Genomic DNA, 24,319 nt, shown 5'->3' with positions numbered 1-24,319 from the left:
TGTGCCCTCAATCCTGACAAGGTTTTTCTGTTTTGCAGAAAGCAACATTATTAACAAATAGTGCAGTACATTTACTTCAAAGGAGGTCAACAGAGAGAAGAAACAAATCAGATGGTAAAGCACTCCTTTTAATTCCATTTTAAACCCATCTGGTTTGTGAGTACCAATTAAAACCAATTTTTTTTTTCTTTTTTGGAGAGGTTTTTGCTGTAGGGTGTGTGTGCTCGTCAGAAAGACAGAGACAGAGAGATAGAAAGAGAGAAATCAACCCCCCCCTGGGGGGGGGGGAATGGCCACGCCGCAATCCCTTCTCCTCCTTTCTCCCCTTGGGATCTTGAGCACACATGCACATATGCCCGGCATGAGTTTAAGCCACCAGGTTCAGGACTCAAACCACCGTCAACTACATGGGAGTCCAGCGACATAGCCTTTACACTAACTGCTGGTCCTGTTAAAACCAATTTTTTTAAGGAGTGGGAAAGCAGCAGTAGGATACTCTGAGATGAAGACCTGGCATTTCCCAGTTTCCTGACTGGGGCCATGGATACTGTCTCATCAAGCAGAATATTATTTGGGGGTGTCCCCCCAGTTTGCAATGCCCTGCTTGCATATGACTCTGGGCTTTGTAAGATTTTTTTCCCCCTCTACCTGGAATACTCTTGACTCCATCTTTAATTACTGAACTATTACTTATACTTTGGGTCTCACATTGTATGTTCTGGAAAGCTATTATGGTAACCCCTTTAAGAACCAATAATAACATTCAGGATTTCTCTTGTTCTGGAGGTCATAAATAATTTATTACCAGTATCTGTTTATCTTTAGTTTTCCTGGTAGAGTCACATAATGGTAGAGATGAGGCTGATCTATTCATCCCCAGCTCTAGGATGGTAACAATCAACTTGGAACTTGGTATCAGGCAGGACTGATTAAGTCCTAAGCTTTTTAATCAAATGATAATTAGAAAATATTTTTGCATTTTCATGTTCAACAAAAAAGCTCCTCAAAAGTCGCTTTTTTAAAAAAAATTTACTACAGGTTGCATGCACTTGCCAGAGAGAAAGACAGAGAGAGGGAAAGTGAGAAAGCACTCCCCAGGGGGGATAGCCACACTGCAGTCCCTTCTCCTCCATTTTCCTCTTGGGATTTTGGTCATGCTTACACACATACCTGGCATGTTTTCTAAGTCTCTGGGCCCAAGACTTGGACTTTGTAGTTCGCCACGTAGGATCCAGTCACCTTAACCAACATGTCACTGGCTGGTTCAGCACTTTTTTTTTTTTCTCTAATAAGTTTATTTATTTCTTCCATCTGAGAAAGAGGCAAAGGTGAGGAGTTGGGTGGCGAAACGCCCCCCCCACCACCACCACCTGGGTCTTCAAACCATAATTCATTCCCAACTTCAACCAAAAGGATCACAAGCAGGTGCATGTGTGCTGGTGTGTACAGGGACACCTTGGGATTTGAACCGGGCCTTCCTCTATGGCTTCAGCATAGAGGAGAATTGCTGCCTGTGCCACTGCAGCTGGCCAAAAGGAAGACAGTGTTAATCATGGACAAATGTTCCCATGTACTGGTCACAGTTATTATCTAAATATCTGCTGTTATTAGGTCCCAAGTACCAAAACCTAAAATTCACACAATGCATTCAGTCTTTGTTGTGTCAAGATTGCCATATAAAAACTGCAATAATCCAAATGACTTATTGTTAGCTTGCATATTGGGCTACTACTTAGCCTCCTTTAAGCTTGTTTTCAACCTACTCATTTCTAATGAACCATGTGGAAGAATAGGATCTGAGCAACCAAACAAAACTTTAAAGTTTCCTACTGTAGAATACCTAAAAGAAATATGTATATATAAACTTGATCAATCAGAATTCTTTGCAAGGACTGTTATCTTTCTTTCTTCTTTGAACACTTAATCTACTGGGGAAAACAAAAATCTGGGAAAACTTGCTTTCACATATGGCAACTTACCTAATAGGAATACTTCTAAAAAATATAATTTTTTTATACAAAGGCATTTTTAAAGTTTACTATATTATTAACTGCAAATGATATTTTATGAGGAACAAAAAATAATAAAATAGTATCTCTAATTTTATAATAGATGTCAATAAGAAAATAAAATTTAGCATACAGGGAACTTTTCTGGAACATATCCATTCTATTTATGAAGGGCCATCTTATTAAATATGCTCTCCATGAAATTGTCAGGGCATTTCTTGTCCTTTTGAAAAAGAAAAGATCTATAACTAGGTAAGCATAGAAAGAAGCTTGCTGAATAATGCATATTTTTTAGTATTAACAGCTATATCCATACTGATTCTAATAGTTCACATAGAGCTTGTTACCTTGGCAACCCAATGAATGATAGCAATTACATGGAAACACATGTACTTGTTTCAATGTATCCTATTACAGGAAGGAACCTGAAGGCTAATCTATTAGCTCACTCTGGGAATGTTAGGTTATCCGGGTAAGTGACCTGTAAATCTGTTTCCAGGAGACATCTTAGGTTAAATGTTGGAAAGGATTTGGGACAGATGTGTAGGTGTCAGAACACCAGAGAAAATTGGGGGGATATAGTTACTTTAGTTTAATTTTGAAATGTGGGTTTCAGAATGACAGAGAATATTATGTTTGAATGTAAGCCAACATGAAACCATTCCAATATCCTCCACGGAAGATATCAGAACCTGGATAATGGACTGGAAACTCAAAGAACCAGGTTTCTGCTTGATAGTGAAACAATATGTGTGATTGCTGATAGAAGGCAAATGTTCTCCCACTCCCCACAGAGGCAGGAGACGGGAACAGGCAAGAGGTGAGCAGAGGAACCCTAGATGGCAGGAAGAGAGAGACGGTGAAGTGTCTCCTTACACTGGCAGAAGTGGTAATAAAGCACGACAATGCTGCAAAGCAAAGAATACAGGGCAGTTATGATGAGACAAGCTCAGAGTCTGCATGGCAGAGGCTCGGCATGCATGGGAGGTGAGGCTCGGGAATAGGATATAGAATGGCTTGGCATCCTCATAATCCCAGTGGATGTGAGCATCTATTTTAAATCTCACTGGCTTAATGACAGGTTTGGAAAGCCCTAGGAAAAGAAATGTCACATAAGCATATAGATAAAATTTATTTCAGTGAATATCACTAAAGGCAGGGGTCCCCAACTCCCAGCCACAGACTAGTACTGGTACATGGCTTGATGGGCCCTGGTCTGTGCTCCTGCCCCCCACCAAGATGCAGAGCAAGAATTGGCAGCACGTCAGATCAGTGGCAGATTCCCAGGGGAGCTCAGACCCTATGGTTGTGTGATTGCTTCACTACATACTACAATACAATAGCGGTGGAACAGGGTGCTCAGTGGATGTGGTGCATTGTGCCATCCCAGGATCAGCCCTCTTACTCCATCTGTGGAAAGACTGTCTTCCACAGGGCCAGTCCCTACTGGAACACTAGTGCTAGGAACATTGGAGACTGCCAACTAATGGTGATACACATTTATGTCGATTTTCTAAGAAAAATTTTAAACCGTTTCCTCATTCTGACTTTGCACATCAGAGCTCTTTTCATCATCCCCTCAGATATAAGGCAGGGAGTATCCAGGTGAGATGATGAGCAGAATGACAATAGGTCCCCCTTCTTCCAGGTGAGAGAAAGTCAATGGGATAGAGAATCAATAATAACAACATTAATCATGATAATAAATGCTATTTTAAATAGATGGTCATTTCTTAGACTGTTAGAACACATCAATATTCTCCACATGAATATAATACTAATCATGTTCAGATGGAACGTTTCTCAAAGTGAATCTGCAGACTCCCCGAAGATCTCTTTCTAGAGGGTCAGTCTACATGCAGATCCCAAGTTCTATGTGTAAAGTTTTTGACTTAATCTGCCAGGTGTCTTTATTTTAGTAAGTTCCTACAGGTATTTCTGATGCATGCTAATTTGAGAAATTTGTTTTCATTTCTTCTTTTCAATTTCTTTCTTTATTCATGATAGAGCACAGGCACACGCATGTGAGAGTGAGAGAGAGGAGAGGCACATCCTTCACAGGGTCTGGTCACAACATGATCCCCTTTCTCTGGTCCTCTCGCCTGCTGCGTTTTGGGCCCTTGCATGGATGTCCAGTGTGCTTGGGACTGACTAGGCTGGGGGATTTGAATCATGGTCACCATGTGGAACTGGGCTTCTCTTGAGCAGTGGATCATTGCTGCACTATGGAGCCAGCCCTTTTTTTTTCATTTCTAAATAAGTCTATATATATAAAATTTGGCAAATGGTTGAAAAATAAATTCTAAGTTTTCTTTAATAAAATGCTTTCATGAAGAGAGGGGTTGAGGAGCATAGGGTAAATAAAGTCCAGTAGTAATATAAGACCATGAAATAAACCACTCTAGTAATCCTGCTCATAGAAAACTTCTGTCATTAGTGTCTTAGAGGTCTTTTGAGAAATACCTTAGGAATATACCAATACATGGCTCATGTAGGTATGCACATCTTATTTGAGGGGATGGAATCAAAAAGGATGTGGGCATACAATAACATTGTCTCATCCTAGGCTATTTTTCATATAAATATGTCTATATAAGATTATTGCACAAGAGCACATATAGGTCATCTTCACTTTTAAAACAATTGCAGGTAAGTCTATAAGAGAGAATATATTTTTATAATCTATAACTTTGATAAATATAATTCACTTATCCAAATCACTATGGAGACATATTTAGCTTGTTTCCATTCCATGATTACAAACAATGAATAATAGTGTTGGGTTCAGTGCTTTGACGTGCCGAGCACTTTGAACTTGCATTATATTAACCTATGTAAGTCTAAGGAATGCATAGCCTTAGAGTCTGCAAAACACACTTGTATTCATCGTCCTGCTTTTAAAACTAGAAAAATGTCCAATCCATCTTAATGCCCTATTTATAAATAATGCCTTTTGAACTTCTAAACATGAAATTTGCCAAATTAAGTTTTTCTCTTTCTCAAAGAACCATGTATATTTTACTCCATATCCATTAGGTCATTGGGAAAGTCATGACATATTTTTCTGGTTTTCTATGCAAAAATGCATCTTGACTTTCCCGACAACCCAATATTTCTTTCTTTGTAATAATTTTTTCAGTGTGAAATGGCTTAAATTAATAGCGGTCTCTATTGAACTTTTCCTCTCTGGGAAATAATTTCGAGTTTCTAGGTACACTGTTTTTATAAGTAAGCAACTACCAAAGATTACAAAAGAACTCAACACAATGAATATTCCTGGTAAAATAATGTATTAGCTAAATGGTGTCTAGTAAATCACCTTTGTAAATGGCAGCTGGGTTTAATGCTATACGAAAAGCAACAAAATAACCCTTTGCAAGAATTCTTCAATATTCTGCCATGTGGTTATAGATTTCAGAGTTTATTCCTGACAGTTTTATGTTGTACTTCTTTATAAAACTGACAGGCAGCTGACAAGGCAAGAAAAGTTAGAAAATTTGGCTGCTATTGAAATTTAAAAGAATTTTTTCCTTTGGGGGAATAAAACATTTATTCTAAGTGCAGTAAAAAATTAAGTGAAAACTTTCAGGAATTAACTACTTCCCTTAGTGAAAATGCTGGCAATCACATCTCAGCTCTCCCCCTCACTTGCTGTACCACCCTTGAGCAATCAGCCAACCTGTGCCACGGTTTCCTCTTCCATCAAAAAACCTCTATAGAGTTTTTGTGGAGGGCGAATGAGCAATTGTGTGTACAGCACTTCGTACAGTGTGTGGTGTTATCAATCTAATAATAACCATTTGGATTCACATGGATTTCATTTAGGTTATAGAGATAAACATTAAATAATACTTTAGAATCCCCATTCATAAAAAGACCTCTAGAATTGTATAACCATACTGGTATATATCAAACTCTTAATTTTCCACATAATATTGTGATTAAGCATTAACAGTTGACAATAATTTAAATACATAAATGTTGATGGGGATGAGGATCCACTAACCCAACATATAGCATCTTGGCATTTGAGAAAACAGCAGAAGCAGGAACGTCACTTTCACTCTTCCCTTCAACTACCTCCCTTGAAGCAGGTCATAAGACCTGAAAGGGCTTTCTGACCTTCCCTGAAGCAAGTCATAAAACCCTCCTGTGATAGGTGTCCTCCTTTTCATAGAAAGGAGCCAAAGGCCAAAGACACCAGAAAGAATCCAACCAAATAACTTAGGCTAAGATTCTCCTAGTTTATTACCATTACATCGTAACCTTTCATCCAGCTCTTAACTGTCTACTCTCCACCTAACTTAGTATAAAAAAAACTCAGATTTTACCTGTTTCTTTTGATCTTCATTACTTTATGAAGGCACTTCACTTTACTTAAAAATGACATCAAATACATTTGTATACTTCCCTCTTGTTAACTTGCCTTTTGCTGTAGGGCCCTCAGCTACAAACCCAGGGTGCCCGAGAAAGATATATTGTTCCTCCCCTATAATGTATATAGAAAGACAATTTAAAGAAGAAACTAATTTAAACTCATTACTGCCATGGTTTATTGCAATCTTTGCCACTCTGGATCTACTCAATTAAAATGTTTATTTCTATATTTATCTATCACTCAAAGATTCTCCTCAACTTAACTTTTTCAATAATCCATCTCATTCATTTTCTCACCCAAGCACCAGCAAGTACTGAAAGATACCTCCCACATGCAGGAAAAAGTGCTAGTTGTCTTCTAAAGGAAATAGACCAAAAAATGCTATAGTTTTGAGGTAAGCAATCAGAACTACCTTAGAGACACCAGGAGGGAAACCAAACACAAGGGGGTCTTCGGGTACATACACTTGCCAGAGAGAGACAGAGAGAGAGAGAGCAGCAGCAGCAAAGTGAGAAAGAACCTCCTGTGGGGGATGGCCACACTACAGTCCCTGCTCCACTCTCCTTTTGGGATTCTGGGTATGTCCTCACTCATGCCCAGCACGATCTTCTATCTGCCAGGCCTGAGACTTGAACTACACAGTTGGCCATATGGGATCCAGACACCTTTGCCACCACACCGCTGGCTGGTCCTATACTCCCTAAACTCCTCTCTAGGAACATGAAACTCTCTTGCTCCTAGACAACATGGAGCACATAGACTTATAATTTGAGTAAAAGAAGAGGTCAGAAAGTAAATCAAACTAGCACAGCATGTCAATGCATTGATCTCATCATCCCTGATTAAGCAAGATGTTAAGATATTTCACTTGTGCTCAGAAACTGAGGGACGAAAGTAATCTCATATTTATATTAGTTGCTTAAAGTACCAATGGTATTTAAATATTGTTGTAATAATTTAGTCAAGTAATACGTCTGATTGTATTTTTATTCATGCTGTACTTAAATACTATATTCAAGAAATCATGCTGAGGGACCAGCAGATGGCATAGCGGTTATGTTGCTGGACCCCCAAATGGCCTACCATGGTTTGAGTACCGAACCCCAGTGACTTAAAAATCATACCAGGAATGTGTGCACATGTGCCCAGGATCTTGGGAGGAGAATGGAAGGGAAGGGGTTTGGGCATGGCCATGCCCCTTGGGGGTTATTTCTTACTTTCCCTATCATTGTGTCTGTCTGACTCTCTGACAATTGCATGCACCCTAAGGCAAAAACCTCTTAAAAAAAAAAAAAAAAAGAAAGAAAGAAAGTAAAAAGAAAAGAAAAGGAGAGAAAAAAGAAAACAAATCATGCTGAAAGATCAGAGTTTAAGATTTCTAGCTAGGGGACCGGCAGATGGCATACTGGTTACGTCACTGGACTCCCACATAGTAGACCATGGTTCAAGTTCTGGACCTGGTGGCTTAAAACTCACACCAGGGTCATGTGCATGCATGCCCAAGACCCAGAGAGGAGAATGGAGGAGAAGGGACTGCAGCATGGCCATCCCTCCTGAAGAGGGGGGTGATTTCTCACTTTCTGTTCCTGCCTCTCCAACAAGTGCATGCACCTTATAACAAAAATCTCTCTCTCAAAAAAAGATTTCTAGCCAGAAAAGGACAGTAATTTGGGCTAGCCTCATGGCTAGTGGTTAATGAGTCAGCTCCCACATGGCTGATCACAGTTCAAATTCCAGCTTCAGTGGCTTGGAAAACTTGGAAATGCCAAGTGCCTGGGTGTACATGCCCCAACTCCCAAAAAGATGGAGAAATGGAGAATGAATTGTGGCATTATCATACCCTATTCGGGAACGCTTTGTTCCTATCTCTTTATGTCTGTCTCGGTCAATAAGCTGCTCATTGAATCAATGTCCTCGCAATCATGAAGTCTAGAACAGACTTGCCCACGGTTCCTGCTTTTTGATAGAGGGGAGCATGCAGGGCTGCCAGTTATACAAGTTAAGCGTGGAATGCAATCAATTAAAAATCAGAATCGTGTCCTTGGTAAATTTAGCTATACAGCATTTAGCATGGAAACAAGAAATAGCAGTCCTTTTCTCTGTAATGTCAACCTAAAAAGGGAAGGCTGAGGCATAATCAGTGAGACAAAGTTTATCTGAACCAAGAATTTAGGACGATTCACCCTGGAGACAGATTCTGGTTGCCTAAAATGTGCTCACCAAAAGTGACTGCCAAGAAAGTTAGTTTACATATATATATAAAAGAGAAGGGCAAGAGAGGGGAGGCTACAAGTTGTGTGTCAGGAACTCAACACTAGTCTGTGTAAAATAACGCAGGCCACTGATGAATTATACCTTAAAGGTTGCATCCTGGGCTGAAGAACATCCCAAGGTGGGAGGTCACATTGTAAAGTTAGCAGCTTCATTGTTTACTGTGAACTAAAACGTGGCTTTTGGGCAATCACCCCATGAGTACACAAGGCCTCCTCTCAGGCCTCTCTTGGGTCATTAAAATTTAAATGGCCCTGACATTCCACAGAAGGCTCTGAACTGCTTTTCAATTTTACTAAGAAAAAAAAATCCTTTTCATCTCCAACTTCACCAAGACAGTCAATGGATAAACAGTATTTATATTTTTGTTTTCTCTATACCTCTCGGGAAATCAAACAAATCAAAAATGCATTTGGAAACTGTCTGCTCCTATCCTGTATTCTCGATCTTGTCTGACAGAACGGAAACTCCTTGCAGGCACAGATGTTCTGCCACACACTTGAATCTGAACACCATAAATCTTCAGTGAAAGGAAGTTCAAGAGACAAGCTAATAAAAGTTTCTAGTGAAAGTTCTGCTGAAAGCATGAGTCACACTTCAGTCCACATATTATCTAACTCGGTGTCTGCTTCAAAATGGTAGAGGCTCAGTAAGTATTTACGAAATCGATGCTGAAGAGACTCTGGTCGAATAACAAAGAAGAGCACCCTAAAGTTAAAAGGCCATTGCCAATCTGAAATACAGCAGGTCAGTTTTCTTCCTGCTGGAGATGCATATGTGTCCGTGCCCTCTCTTGGCCCCACCACCGGTGCCCTGGCTGCACCTCCCCTCCCCATCTGCGGACACCTGCTCTCTGGAGGACTTCTTGGAACCCTGCCTGTCTGTGGAAGTCCTGCTGGTGAGAACGAATTATACACTCCTGGACCTTGGCAGCGAACTCCAGACCACTAAATGGGCAGGGAAAGTTTTGCACTTGCTTTATTTTCCCTGCAGGCATCAGCTTCTCTTTCCTGGACCCCTCATGGGCCTTGGGCTAAGGCACACAATTCCAATTTCACAACTAACAAAAGACTGAGCTCCAGAGGAATAGGTCATTTACACCTCCCCATTTCCCTGCAGGCACTTGTTTTGTTAGCGAGAGCCAGGAGGGAATTGGCAAACACCTGGAGGCCAGGGAGAGGAAATTCTCTCATTGTACTGCTCTGTGAGAAAGTATATTCAGCTACTTCAACATAAATGTCAGATGACAGTGATGAGGATGATAATAAGTGGAAGAGTTGTCACTATTTATTATTATGTCATTAAACTGACAAGAATACTATTATCAATATTTTTATATGAGGGATGGAAGAGTTTGATATTTCAAAATGTATACTCTCTTTGCCTTCAAGAGAATCATGCATTATATTGAGTGTGAGCTTTCTAAAGACTGTGAATTAGTACTTAAATGTTTCTTTACTACTTTATATCATACCAAACAAATGATTCAGTTTGGGAACTAATATTTTATTTCTGCAAAAACGCAGAGAATGATTTAGAAGAATATTGTAGATAAACTTTCTCTGGCTATAGATATGTTGGAAATGACTGACTAGCTGACACTTGCCAGAGAGAGATAGTGAGAGGGAAAGTGAGGGGATAGTCACATCACAAGCCTGTCTCCTCCATTCTCCTCCGGGATTTGGGGTAGTGTACATGTGTGTGGCCTGATTTTCAAGCCACCAGCTCCAGGACTCAAACCATGGTCAACTATGTAGGAATCAAGCCCCTTAACCACCACACCAACTGCTAGCCCTAGGCACTCTATTTTTTTTTTTTTAAAGTATTTTGCTAGAGGGCACGTGTCCTCACCAGAAAGACAGAGAGACAGAAGGCAAGAAATCACACCGCAGAGAGGATGGCCATGTCGCAATCCCTTCTCCTCCACTCTCCTCTCAGGATATTGGGCACGCCCGCATGAATTTAAGCCACCAGGACCGGGACTTGAATTGTGGTTGACTGCATGGGAGTCCAGCGACATAGCCATTATTCCATCTGCTGGTCCCAATACTCTACTCTTAAACAAAAGTAAGTCACCAATGACTATTTTCGTAATTCATGGTAACTAGGATAGATATTCAGCTGTTAGCACCATAACTGCATCATTTAAAATAGTCGAAATCTGAGTGGGCTGCATAGCACAGCGGTAAGGAACGACTCAAGAGAAACTGGATCTCAGCTGGCGACTGCAGTTTGAATCCCTGGCTCTGTTAGCCTGAATTATAGTGAATACGCAGGAGGACTCAAGATCCAATGAGGCTGGAGGACTGCAGTAAAGGCACTGTGGCAAGATCAGACCCTCCAGAGGGGCGCTCATTTCTCCCCCTTACCTCTCTGACTTCTGTGCATGTCCACACACTCTATCATGAATGAAGGGGAAAAAATTAGAGAAAATCTGTACCTAATTATAAACAGACACTACACTTCTCCATGACCTGGCAGGTAAATGTGGTTAACCCTGGGCCATGCCAGAGTGGGTGGGTTCCTCTTCCTCCAGCTGATTACCAGGACCCTACATAGGCTTATGAAATAGTCTCACTATTACTGCTGGTCCCAGTCTCTTTCCCAGGTAAAACTGAATCATGCATAGATCACTAAGTAAAGCTGGGCTCTTAGATTCTCTCTCCAGAAAACTGGAATGGCGATGAACTAGTGGACAGACATCAATAGAGAAGAACCACCACAAATGTGCAAAGTAGAAATAGTTTATCCCAAATGATTTATAAATACCCATTCCTTCTGTTCCTAAAGATTACTGTATTACTGTGTTATGAAATCAATTGTATCCCTCCAAAATTAGTATATTGAAGCCTTAACCCCTAATGTGAGCATATTTAAAGATAGGGCTTTAAAGAGGTAACTGAAGTTAAGTAAGGTCATCAATTTGAGACCCTAATCCCATATGATGAGTGTCCAGAAGAAAAGACACCATGAGTGACTACACATAGAAGAAAGTGCCAATCAGGACATCAGGACACGCTAAGAAGCTAGTGTGATGGTGAAGGTGCCGGACCTCCACATGGCAGAACGTGGTTCTAGTTCCAGACCCGGTGACTTGACACTCACTTTGGTGCATGTGCATGCACACCCAAAATCCCAAGAGAAGAATGGAGAAGGGATGCGCAACAGCATGGCCATACCCTCTGCAGGTGATTTCTCACTTTCCCTCTCTCTGACTCTCTCTCTCCAGTGAAAGCATGCATACCCTATGGCAAAAACAAACACAAAGAAGCAGCCATCTGCAAGCCAAGGAGAGAGGACTCAGGAAAAGGAAACCTGCTGCCAACTTGATTTGGGACTTCCAGCCTTCAGAACGGTGAGAAAATGCATTCCTATTGTTCAAGCCATCCAAGCTGGAATTTTACTATAGCAGCCCTAGCAAACTAAGATACTATCTGGGGTTCTAGGAGATACAAACTATCATTAAAATTCCACCACCCTCTTTGTTTGTCAAAGTTGCTTTCTGTACTTATTCCAAAAAGTGCTAGCTACTACACATTTATAAACTTGGGGGTTTATGTTTCATCTAATTTCTGACTCTGGAAAATCTAGAGATACATGGCAAATTTAAACTGGCACTCCTGAAGTAATGTTTTTCAAGGCCTGTTCAACTGTGATAATGAATCCAAAATACATTCTGTGGCATTGTTTTTTGTTGTTTTTAACGATCTAAGCCTCTAGTCAAATGCTCCAGAAAGCCCTCTTCTGCATTACTTGGTATAAACACAGGCTTATTCTCAGGCCATCTAGTCTCAAAAGAGAGACGTCAGCCTAATTTTCAGACATTTCCCTGGGGTTGAGTATTGGATTGAGTTGTTTATCTTACACAGGGTATCTTTTTTCAGACCTAGTGTCAGGGTTTGGACCTTTCTACAGTTTCTGAGGAGCCTTCCCTTATCTGTGTTCTTTCAGGTGACGGTGTAAAGCAAGAACAAGGGAGATCTGCTTCTTGTCCAATTAGTTAAGGCTTTCTGTGTCTGAAAATGGCTTGTGTCTGCCAGAGCACACTCAAAAGTAATAGTCCCAATGACATCTTGACAATACTATATGTTCCAATCGGCACCTTGTATGGCAGACCTATGTGGTGTTAGAGAAGTCTGTATCCCCCCCACAAAGTTCAGAAAGCCCTTTAAATAAGGATGAATCAGTGACATTTCAGCCACTGGATATGTAGAGTGCATTCAGAGACGAGTAAATGGTGTAGCAGTTACATTGCTGGACTTCCATATAGCTGACCATGGTTCAAGTCCCAGACTTGGTAGCTTGAAATTCACACTGGATGTGTATGTGTGTACACAGGATCTCAGGAAGAGAATGAAGGAGAAGAGATTGTGGCATATCCATCCTCCCAGGGGTGATTTCTCATTCCCTCTCTATGTCTCTTTCTCTCTTTTTCTCTCTCTCCAGCACATGTAAACATCCTAAGGCCAAAACTATTAAAAAAAAAAAAAAAAAAAAGAGCACACTTCATAGCTTAGTAAAAAAAACAGTGGACAACATGATGATCAGTCAAATTCTCATGCAACTGGGATTATGCCTACATAATGCCCATGTTCAATGACAAATATACCATAAGTTAAAATGATAGTGTTACCCAAAGTGGTCTCCTGACAATTTTGAAATAATATAATCTGAGAACAGACCTTAGTTCACCCAACCCAACTCCCTTGATGTTAAAAATAAAAATAAATAAACAGCAAATAAATGGCATACAAATAAATACTATTAGAATAGAAGTCACGTCTCTTTCCACTTACGATACTGCTTTATCTAATACTACTAAATAACGAATGCAGATTAATCATTATCATACAGGCAATGATAAAAATAAATATGTGGTCCATAGAACAATCCAGCACAAATGAAATCATTCTCATTTAAAAGACGAAGAAATTGGGGCCAGCCTCACAGTGTAGTGGTTAAGGGAGCTGGATCTCACATGACCAACCACACAGTCCTAGTCCTAGCCCCACCAGTTTGAAAAACATGCCAGGCACATGTGTGTATGTGCCCAGGATCCTGACAGAAGGGGAATGGAGAAGAAAGGATCACAGAATGAACATGCTCCATGGGAGTAGGGGTGCTTTCTCCCCTCTCTCACTATCTCTATTTCAGTGAGTACATGCACCCTCCCTCTGGCAATTAAAAGAGAAAAAAATACAATAAAATTAAAAATGAAGAAATGGAAGCACACAGTTACATCTTGAACTACACAGCCAACCCAGATCTCTCTTTTTTTTTCTTTTTTTTTGAGAGGTAATTTTGCTATAGGGCGCGTGCACTCGCCAGACAGACAGAGAGATAGAGAGTGAGAAATCACCCCCCACAGGGGATGGCCATGCCGCAATCCCTTCTCCTCCATTCTCCTCTCAGGATCTTGGGCACACATGCGCCTGGTGTGAGTTTAAGCCACCGGGTCCAGGACTTGAACCATGGTCAACTACGTGGGAGTCCAGTGACAGCCATTACGCTAACTGCTGGTCCCGATCTCTCTTGACATTAAAGTCTGTGCTCTTATCTGTGCTCCTAACCCCTTCACTTCACTATCTCTAAGAAGCGCTAGAAGCAGAGTTCAGGTGGAAAAGTTTGACAAGTTCAGGCTAGCCTGTGTCATGGTGGTTTAGGTGGCTGGATTCCACATAACCAACTTTACAATTCGAGACATAGTGGCTTGAGAAACATGCCAGGAGCATGTGCCCAAAATCCCAAAAGGAAAGAGAAGTGGAAGAAAAGGAGTTCCATGTGACCATGCCGCATAGGGATGCTTTTTCAGTTTCTCTCTCTGGCAAGCACATGTGTTCTCCGGCAAATTAATTTTAAAAAAAAATATCTAGATTCCATTACAATCTAGGCCAGTAATTAGTCATTTGGCCCTGGTCAAGTCCCTTCCCTTCCCCTGGGCCTCATTTTCTTGATCAGTTAAGAAATAAAAATGGAGTTGGACTACACAATCTCTTCCAGAGGGAACGTTTGGCTTTGTCCCACCTCTTGTGCTAGAATGGTATATTCCTATTTGTCCCAACTTCATGTACTCTCTGGCTTGCCAGTAAAAGCAATTCATCCCACATAGAAGTAAATGAAATTTACTATCTGTTCCTCTGCATGTTGTTTCATATTAAATACATTTAACATCTGGGGGAAAATGTCACAGACCGACCTAACTTGGGGTTTGAGAAACATGGAAACTTTCACTTTTATGCAAAATCCATTCATTATCTATCTAACTGGTTGTTTTAAAAAAACCTTTATGTAATGTGTAACCATAGCCCTACAGAACGAAAAAGAAAACATTTTCTCAATTGCTTCAGTCTTTTGTACCTAACCATCCATCTGTTTCCACAGTGCTGATTATGATGTCAAAATCGCAATTAGTAACACTCAGAGACAATCAGGAGAAAGGCCAGGAAAGCCTGTGTCCAGACTTCGACAACCCGTGATTACTGTACTGATTGTGAAACAGGAAGTTTACATTCAGGAGATCGGGTTCTAAGCTGTGCCTCTGTCATTCACTAATTATGTGTCTTTGGGCAACTGATTTAAGAGAGAACAATAATTCATGACCTTGATTTAGTGAACAAAATGATGACTTCTTCAGTGGAAGCTGGGCTTTGCCAGTTATCTCAGGCACACTAGTTAACTCCTCTGTGCAACGGTTCCTTTACGCTATAAACGGATACTATGACCACTTATCTTGGATTGGTTATTGAGAGGATTAGATATTATATCCAGTATTTATCTAAGGGCCTCCCCCCTGTTAAGGGCTTAGAGTGAGCCCATTGTTGGGTAAAGTTCTATGTAATAGTTCTCTGAGTTTCTATAGATCTCTAAAATCAGGATAAATTATATATGCTTCATGTGACTGTTGTCAAGAATAGATGTGAGGGGGGCCAGTAGGTAGCATGGTGGTTAAGGGTCTAGGCTCCCACGTGGCTGACTATAGTTCAAGTCCCAGACCTGGTGGCTTGCTTTCTCACTTCCCCATTCTTTCTCTCACTCTCTCTGTTTCTTTCTGGTGAGTTCAAATGCCCCATAGCAAAATTTAAAAATAAAGAATAGATGTGAGGACCCACAGAACAGTATTTTGTACATTAAAAGCATTCAATTACCATTTGGTTAACATTTGTATTCTGTTGTTATTAGGTGGTCTTGCATTAATTTACAAATAGTTCCTGTGCTAGAAATTTAGAAGACACTGGACTAAACAATGTGAAGAATACAAACCAGGGACCAGCAGTTGGCATAATGGCTATGTCGCTGGACTCCTATGTAGTCGACCATGGTTTGAGTCTCGGACCCAGTGGCTTAAACTCATGCCATGCGCATGTGTGTGTGCGTGTGCCGAAGATCCTGGGAAGAGAATGGAGGAGAAGGGATTGCGGTGTGGCCATCCCTCCTGGGGGGTGATTTCTTGCTTTCTGTCTCTCTGTTTCTCTCTATCTGGTGAGTGCACGCACCCTATAGCAAAAAAAACCTCTTCAAAAAGAAAAAAAAGAATACAAATCAGATGTGAGTTCTATGCTTTAGTGGTAATTCAAGAATATTTATACTTGTAATACAAGTAGAAGGTAAAGGGTACCAAACGAATAATTTAAGAAGAAAGTCTTTGAAATGAGCACTGAGGACAAAAGGACTCAAACATAGGCAATGAGAAGAGGGGAAAGAAGGTATTTGCACAAAGAAACAGTATGAGCAATAGCTAAGAAGATGGGGGCTGGCAGGTGGTGTGGTGGTTAAAGCTCTGGATTCCCACATGGCCGGCCGTGCTCAGAATTGTAGACTTGGTGGCTACCCAATCCAAAATAGGGGGAGCAATGGAGAAAGAATTATGGCATGACCATTCCTCATTGCAGTGGTTCTCAAATTTAGCCTGCATTAGTATTACCCAGAGGATTCATTAAAATAGGTCTGTGTGTTTCTGATACAATAAGCTTGGAGTAAAGCCAAGCTTTCTCATTTTCTCTTTCTCTTTGTCTCTCTCTTCAGTGAGTGCACATCTCATCTGGCAAATTAAAAAAGAAAAAGGCAGTATAAAATAACAGACGTTCTTCCAAGTTACATGTATGCAAAATATGTATTGGTAGGTTCCTACAGTAGTTGGTGATTCTGGGCCACTCCATTAATAATAAATATTTATTTAGGTGTCCTGGGCATTGAGTTATATCCTGGGTCATACCAGTCCTATATGAAGGGGGCTATCAAATCATTCTCATAGTTTGGGATAGGGGGACTAAAGCGAATATGGAAAACCAATGACAAATGGTGTATTCCAGTCATAACGTCTCCTTTCGGTTTGTCGCCAGAGTTCCTCAGCTACTACTCTGTGTTCACCCGGTCTTCCAGTCCACAGTACCTTCACTGAGGGGTCAGCACAGACTAGCTAAACTAGGTCAGCATGAAAAGTTAAAAAATACATTTTTAAAAACTGTCCAAGGATGCATGTGCTCACCAAAGTCAGACAGAAACAGGGAGTGAGGTGGAGGGGAGAAGCAGTTTCCACCAGAGCATAGTCATGCTACAATCCCTTTGCCTTCATCCCATCCTGTTGGGATTTTAGAAATGTATGCAACCACATCTGGTGCATTGTTTTAGCTGCCAGGGCCAGGATGCCAACTACAGTCAGCCATGCGAGACTGGGCCCTCCTTAACCAAGCTGGCTACAGGGCTGGCTCAAGAGATTTTTTTTTTTTTAACCACCTATACTTCACACATTTAACAGAGTGTACTAAATTTAGTTTGGCTTGATGCAAACAAAGAAACAAAACAAAACAAAACAAAACTTCAAATTCTTAAGGCTGATTCCTAAAGGTCCCCAGACCAGCAGCTTCAGCTGAGAAATTTTTGAAATGCAAATTCGCCAAATTTACTAAATCAGAAACTGACTTATTTTTTAACATTATTTATTTCTCGAGAGAAGGAGAGAGTACATGTGATACAGGCACCCTTGACAAGGATTTGTCACAAGATGATTCTCTGCACCCCCTTCCAGCCAGTCAGGTCCACGTGCACGTGTTCAGTGCCAAGATCCAAAACACGGTCTTCTACGTGGCTCCTGCTCTGTGCAGTGGCACTCTACTGCCTGCGTCGCCATGGCAGGGCCCAGGATCTGGCTGAATAAACTGTGGCTCCAGGTGGTTTTAAAGCATCTTAAAGTGTGAGAACCATTGGTTTAGACATTATAAGTAGTAGCAGTAAAGAAGCACCCTCAGATAAACTGTGTGACCTTCTTAGTTTATTACTATCTCAGATTACTACATTTAATGCATACACAAATACATGTATTCAATGATTAGATTGTCTTTGACAATGTGTATAAAAAGGTGTGGCTTCTTTTTTGTTAAGGATGATATGGGAAGGAAATAAATTAATTTTAGTTTTCTGAAATGATGCCATTCTTTTTTTTTCCCCCCTTTTTTTGGAGAGGTTTTTTCTTATTGGGCACATGTACTCGCCAGGAAGACAGAGAGATAGAAAGCAAGAAATCATGCCCCAGAGGGGATGGCCACGTTGCAATCCCTACTCCTCCATTCTCCTCTTGGGATCTTGGGCACTCATGCACATGTGCCCGGTGTGAGTTTAAGCCACTGGGTCTGGGACTTGAACTGCGGTCCACTACATGGGAGTCCAGTGACATAGCCATTACGCTAACTGCTGGTTCCAAGAAATGATACCATTCTTAACCCTTGATCCCAGTAAAGGAATTGCTGCTGGTGGTGGTGGTGGTGGTGATGGGGTGTGTGTATGAATGAGGTGTCTGCAGTGTCACAGTAATACGATGCTCAAGAGAAGCTGGGCCCTACATGGTTATGGCACTTCAAAATCCAGTCTGATCAGCTTAAAAGTAAAACATGCCAGGCTCATGTGCATGTTCCCAGGATCTGGTAGGCTGGAGGACTAGAGGGAGGAAACTGTTGCATGATCGGACCTGGTGGAGAGAGCTTCTCTTTCTCCCTCTCTTTTTCTCAGGTGTGTGCACATGCACACCATCATAAATGAAGAAAACATATTTTAAAGGAAAAACAGAGAAAAATAACAATACTAGTAGGTCCAATTTTGTTTGACAAAAAGACTTTTTTAAAGTGATATAAGTACATATCATCATGAGTAGGTATTAATTGTTTTTGGTGATATTGTTTCTAAGGTTTTTGCCATAGGGTGCCTGGGCTCACTGGAGAGAAAGGGAGAAAGACACAGTGAGAGGGAAAGTGAGTCACACATGCAAATGTGCCTGGTGTGATTTTCAAGCCACTAGGTCTAAGACTTGAACAGTGCTTGGCCATGAGGAAGTCCAGTGTCTTAACCACTATGACACCTGCTGGTTCCTGTCCAAGACAATTATAAACAACTACTAAAACACTTGAGGGTAAGTGGACACTTTGTCTAATGTGTAACTAAACCATCATATTACTTTCAAATCTATTCATTGTACTAGTATACTCAAAATATCCAATGCAATTTTCTGCTGAAACTTAATTTCATAATCCCCTAAGAAAATATGTCTAGAATAAAATGATTCACTCTTTTGGATTTAAAACTGGCTCTGGAGCAATGTAGCCCACAGACATTTAGTACTGTCTATACATATAATTTCTAGTTTCCTAATAGTCACATTAAAAGATATAATGAGTTTGGGGACCAGCAGTTAGCGTAATGGCTATGTCGCTGGACTCCCATTCAGTCGACCACGGTTCGCGTCTTGGACCTGGTGGCTTAAAACTCATGCCAAGCGCGTGTGCGTGCATGCCCAAGATCCCAAGAGGAGAATGGAGGAGAAGGGATTGTGGTGTGGCCATCCCCTCTGGGGGGTAATTTCTTGCTTTCTGTCTGTCTGGCGAGCGCACGCGCCCTATAGCAAAAACGTCTCCAAAAAAAAAAAAAAAGATATAATGAGTTATATTAGTCAAAATATATATTTAACCCAATATAAAAAAAACATTATTTAATATGTAAATAATACACAATGAATATGTGTATAATTGTGTATTTATTAAATGTAATGATGATATTAATATGGTATTTTTATAGTTTTTGTACTTAGGTCTTCAACATCTTGCATGTAATGTATATGTACAACATACACAAACTTTAACTAGAAATAACTTTATTTAGAATTCATAAAATTTACTGAAAGAGTAGATTCCATATCTAAGTTGTTCCAAATGCTAAAAAGTATTCTCATAGCCGAGCTGAACATGTATTTATATTTAAATTAATAATAAATAAAATTTGGTTCCTCAATCACACTAGTTATTTTTATTTATTTATTTATTTTTATGAGAGATTTTTGTTATACGGTATGGAGCACTGGCTTAACAAAGAGCCCGAAAGCAAGAAATCACCCTCCATGGGGACAGCTATGCCACAATCCCTCCTCCTCTATTCTCTCAGGATCTTGGGCACACCCAGCATCCCTTTGAGGCTGCCAAGTCTAGGACTCAAACCGGGGTCACTACATGGGAGTCCAGCAATGCAACCATTATGCCATCTGCTAGTCCCCACACTAGCTACGATTATAGTATTCAGTACGTTGCCAGTGGCTAATGTAGGGCAGTTTCTCCCCACAGCTAAGCCAGAACAACTTGACTTTGCCTTTCACAAGACGCTTGACTTGGACAATTTAGTCCTCTGGAGGAGCTTCAGCTCTAATGTCAAATAGGCTGGGTATGTGGTAGAACAGCAGGTCTTAAGTTGCTACTAATCAACCTCAAAATGTGTTTTGATTTCTGCTTGCAAAACTATCAGCAGCAGAGAAATAACTCTACCACAATCCTTTCTCCATAATAAAGGTGATGGAATCATTGTCTTGTAATTTTTAAGAGAAATCAGAATGAATCTAAATGCTCACAATATAAAAATGATCAAGTAAATTTAATCCATATTCTGTGGCCAGAAAATGCTACTCATTATTAATCATTAATTAATATTAAAATCACGTAGTATTATTAAGAAAAAAGCCCGTAATATTATTAATAGCACAAACGCTACCAATGTACACAGATAAAAGCCTAGAAATATGGGCCACCTATCAACAGCGGCTACACAAAGCGACAGGGTGGGGGCGGGGATGCAGCTAGCAAATGCTTCAGTTTATATTGCTAGCCCTTTAATATCCAAACGTTGTTTTTTTCTAAAAAAGAGCTATTTCTTTTGTATTTCAAGGATGTAAATATAAATTCCGTGCTATGCTGTGTACATTCTGGTCTCGTTGTCTAGACTGTGATAAATACAGCTTAAATATAATACAATAGAAATCGCTATCTTAAAACAAACGAAACAAACGCAGCCCTAAACCAGCTTTCGGTTGGCGGTTTCCCGCCGGTAGAACGGAAGCGCAACTGCCCTTGACGTCAAGGAAGGCGGACCTTCTCAGTTGCCATGGTGAAGCCGGGACGGCCATCTTTACTATGGTAAATTGGCGCCAAGCCTGTCGCAGTGAGAGTGTAGGGGCGAAAGTCTGCAGAATACGAGAAGGGAAAGGAATAATGCGTCTCAGTAAAAAGGCGCTAACAGAACCATGAAAGATTAGGGACGGAAAGCATTAGTTAAATTTGTTAGTGGGACATAAAGACGCAGGTTTCGCGGCCTGGGGGAACGATTCAAGTGAACGACAAAGGTTTCCGTCCGGATTTTTGAGAGCAGCTTCCGTTGCCCGGCGGAAGTGTGAGTCGCAAGGACGGCTTTGGGAGGAATCGGCTATCCGCTGTTCGCACCGCCGGAATCATGTCGAGTTTGGCGGTGAGAGACCCGGCAATGGATCGATCACTCCGTTCTGTGTTCGTGGGGAACATTCCCTATGAGGCAACTGAGGAGCAGTTAAAGGACATTTTCTCAGAGGTTGGTTCTGTTGTCAGTTTCCGGCTGGTATACGATAGAGAGACGGGGAAACCCAAGGGTTATGGCTTCTGCGAGTACCAAGACCAGGAGACTGCGCTCAGTGCCATGCGTAACCTCAATGGGCGGGAGTTCAGTGGGAGAGCGCTTCGGGTGGACAATGCAGCCAGTGAAAAGAACAAGGAGGAGTTGAAGAGTCTAGGGCCTGCGGCGCCCATTATTGACTCACCCTATGGGGACCCAATCGATCCGGAAGACGCCCCTGAATCGATTACCAGAGCAGTCGCCAGTCTTCCTCCCGAGCAGATGTTTGAGCTGATGAAACAGATGAAGCTCTGTGTCCAAAACAGTCACCAAGAAGCTCGAAATATGTTACTTCAGAACCCGCAACTGGCTTATGCGCTGTTGCAGGCACAAGTAGTAATGAGAATCATGGATCCAGAGATTGCTCTGAAAATTCTGCATCGCAAGATACATGTTACGCCACTCATCCCAGGCAAATCTCAGCCTGTCTCTGGCCCTGGCCCTGGCCCTGGCCCTGGCCCTGGTCCTGGCCCTGGCCCTGGCCCTGGTCCTGGCCCTGGCCCTGGCCCTGGGCTTTGCCCAGGACCTAATGTTCTGATGAACCAGCAGAATCCTCCAGCCCCTCAGCCTCAGCATTTGGCTAGAAGACCTGTGAAGGACATTCCTCCTTTGATGCAGACTCCTATCCAGGGTGGAATTCCAGCTCCAGGGCCAATTCCAGCTGCAGTTCCTGGACCTGGTCCTGGTTCCCTAACTCCTGGAGGAGCAATGCAGCCCCAGGTTGGAATGGCTGGGGTTGGACCGGTGCCTTTAGAACGGGCACAAGTGCAGATGTCAGATCCCAGAGCTCCTATGCCTCGTGGACCCATGACTGCTGGTGGCCTGCCTCCTCGAGGACTGCTAGGAGATGCTCCAAATGATCCACGTGGAGGGACTTTGCTTTCAGTCACTGGAGAAGTAGAGCCCAGAGGTTACCTGGGCCCACCACATCAGGGCCCGCCCATGCACCACGCCTCTGGTCATGATAGCCGGGGCCCTTCCTCACATGAGATGAGAGGAGGGCCAATAACAGATCCCAGACTGCTACTTGGAGAACCCAGAGGGCCCATGATAGATCAGAGGGGTCTACCGATGGATGGTAGAGGGAGCAGAGATTCTCGAGCGATGGAGGCTCGAGCTATGGAAACTGAGGTCTTAGAGACGCGAGTAATGGAGCGAAGAGGAATGGAACCTTGTGCAATGGAAACCAGAGGGATGGAAGCAAGAGGCATGGATGCAAGAGGACTGGAGATGAGGGGCCCTGGCCCCAGTTCAAGAGGCCCCATGGCTGGAGGAATCCAGGGTCCTGGGCCCATTAGTATGGGAGCAGGTGGCCCACAGGGACACAGACAGGTCCCAAGCATTTCAGGGGTGGGGAATCCTGGAGCTGGCATGCAGGGGGCAGGCATGCAAGGAGCCGGAATGCAGGGAGCAGGCATGCAGGGTGCAGGAATGCCAGGCACCGGTATGCAGGGAGCAGGAATACAAGGAGGAATGCAAGGGGCAGGTATGCAGGGAGGAGGGATGCAAGGAGGAATGCAGGGGGCAGGCATGCAAGGAGTGAGCATACAAGGAACAGGCATGCAGGGGGCAAGCAAGCAAGCTGGAGGTCAACCTAGCAGTTTTAGTCCTGGGCAGAGCCAGGTAACTCCACAGGATCAAGAAAAGGCAGCTTTGATCATGCAGGTTCTTCAGCTGACCGCAGATCAGATTGCCATGCTGCCTCCTGAGCAAAGGCAGAGTATTCTGATTTTAAAGGAACAAATCCAGAAATCCACAGGAGCTTCTTGAAAGGTTTTACAAATACTTGGCTACAGAGTCAAGGTCTGTTCTGTAGCATAGAGAATGGATGCAGAAAGCTTAACATCTGCATCCCCACACTTGAATGATTAGGGTTTCCTTTTGTCTTAGAACCTAATCCTGTCTATTTTTTGCAGTATTCCTTTTTATTTTTAATTTTGAGTACAGGGGAGGAGGGAGTGGGTTGTTCACTTTAAGTCACTGTAATTATACAGAAATAACTTTGAACATGATTATACCAAATAAGATTACAAAGAGTATGCAGCAATATGTGTCTAAAGTATGTTAACTACACTTTTAAAATATGGAGTAAAAATTTGTGAACACTGCACATAAAGACTAACAGGTGACTTGTTAAAATGGTAATGTACAGGTAGTTTAACATTTTGGGTTGTATAACAAAATAAGAATTTGCCTGAAAGTTAAAACATATTTTTTGTAAAACATTTAAAATACAAAATCCTATGGGGGTGGGATGGGGACAGTAGAATGCTTATTAGGTTAAACATTGTTTTAGTGTTTGGAATTATTTTAAAACATTAGAGCTAATAGAGTAAGTTTAAACTTGTGGTATTGGAATTGTTGTTTTTTTTCCTAAAGCTATATTACCTGGAAAATCAAGGAACGCATCTGGTTTGATGGTTGCTTTTTTTCCACCCTTCAGAGACCAACAAAATTCTTGCCTGGCCATGAGTGTGACGACTTTGTTAAGATTGACTGGGTTACTTAAGTCTGCTCTGATGAGACCCAGTACTTTCTCAATACCTTTATATTTCTCAGTCATCTTTTCAGTACTAATTCTGAGTTTGAAAAACATCTTTTTCAAAAATCAGTGTCTAGGAACCTGTTGATCTGGAAGAGTTATTCACAGTATTGGGCTTTTTTATAAATAGTAGAACATTTTATTCAGTAAAGCTCTTCATTTCCCTAC

General features: G+C 41.6%; 2 protein-coding genes across 2 annotated transcripts in view; one reads left to right on the top strand and one right to left on the bottom strand.

The window, feature by feature from the left end:
* Window positions 1–24,319, bottom strand: part of LOC102471472 (cGMP-dependent protein kinase 1-like) — a gene marked incomplete at its 5' end in the record, with an annotated part of 641,417 nt that overhangs the window by 343,333 nt on the left and 273,765 nt on the right. The window lies entirely within an intron of this gene.
* CSTF2T (cleavage stimulation factor subunit 2 tau variant) overlaps window positions 21,335–24,319 on the top strand; it is a 5,321-nt gene continuing 2,336 nt past the window's right edge. The window contains exon 1 of the mRNA XM_006157546.3: window positions 21,335–23,047. Within this exon, the coding sequence (XP_006157608.1) occupies window positions 21,415–23,047 (1,633 nt within the window). The 5' untranslated portion in view covers window positions 21,335–21,414. The remainder of the gene's footprint in view (window positions 23,048–24,319) is intronic.

The sequence above is a fragment of the Tupaia chinensis genome, unplaced genomic scaffold (genome assembly GCF_000334495.1).
Source record: "Tupaia chinensis unplaced genomic scaffold, TupChi_1.0 Scaffold000546_1, whole genome shotgun sequence".
In the NCBI taxonomy this organism is placed as follows: Eukaryota; Metazoa; Chordata; class Mammalia; order Scandentia; family Tupaiidae; genus Tupaia; species Tupaia belangeri.
This window is presented reverse-complemented; position numbering and strand designations above follow the sequence as displayed.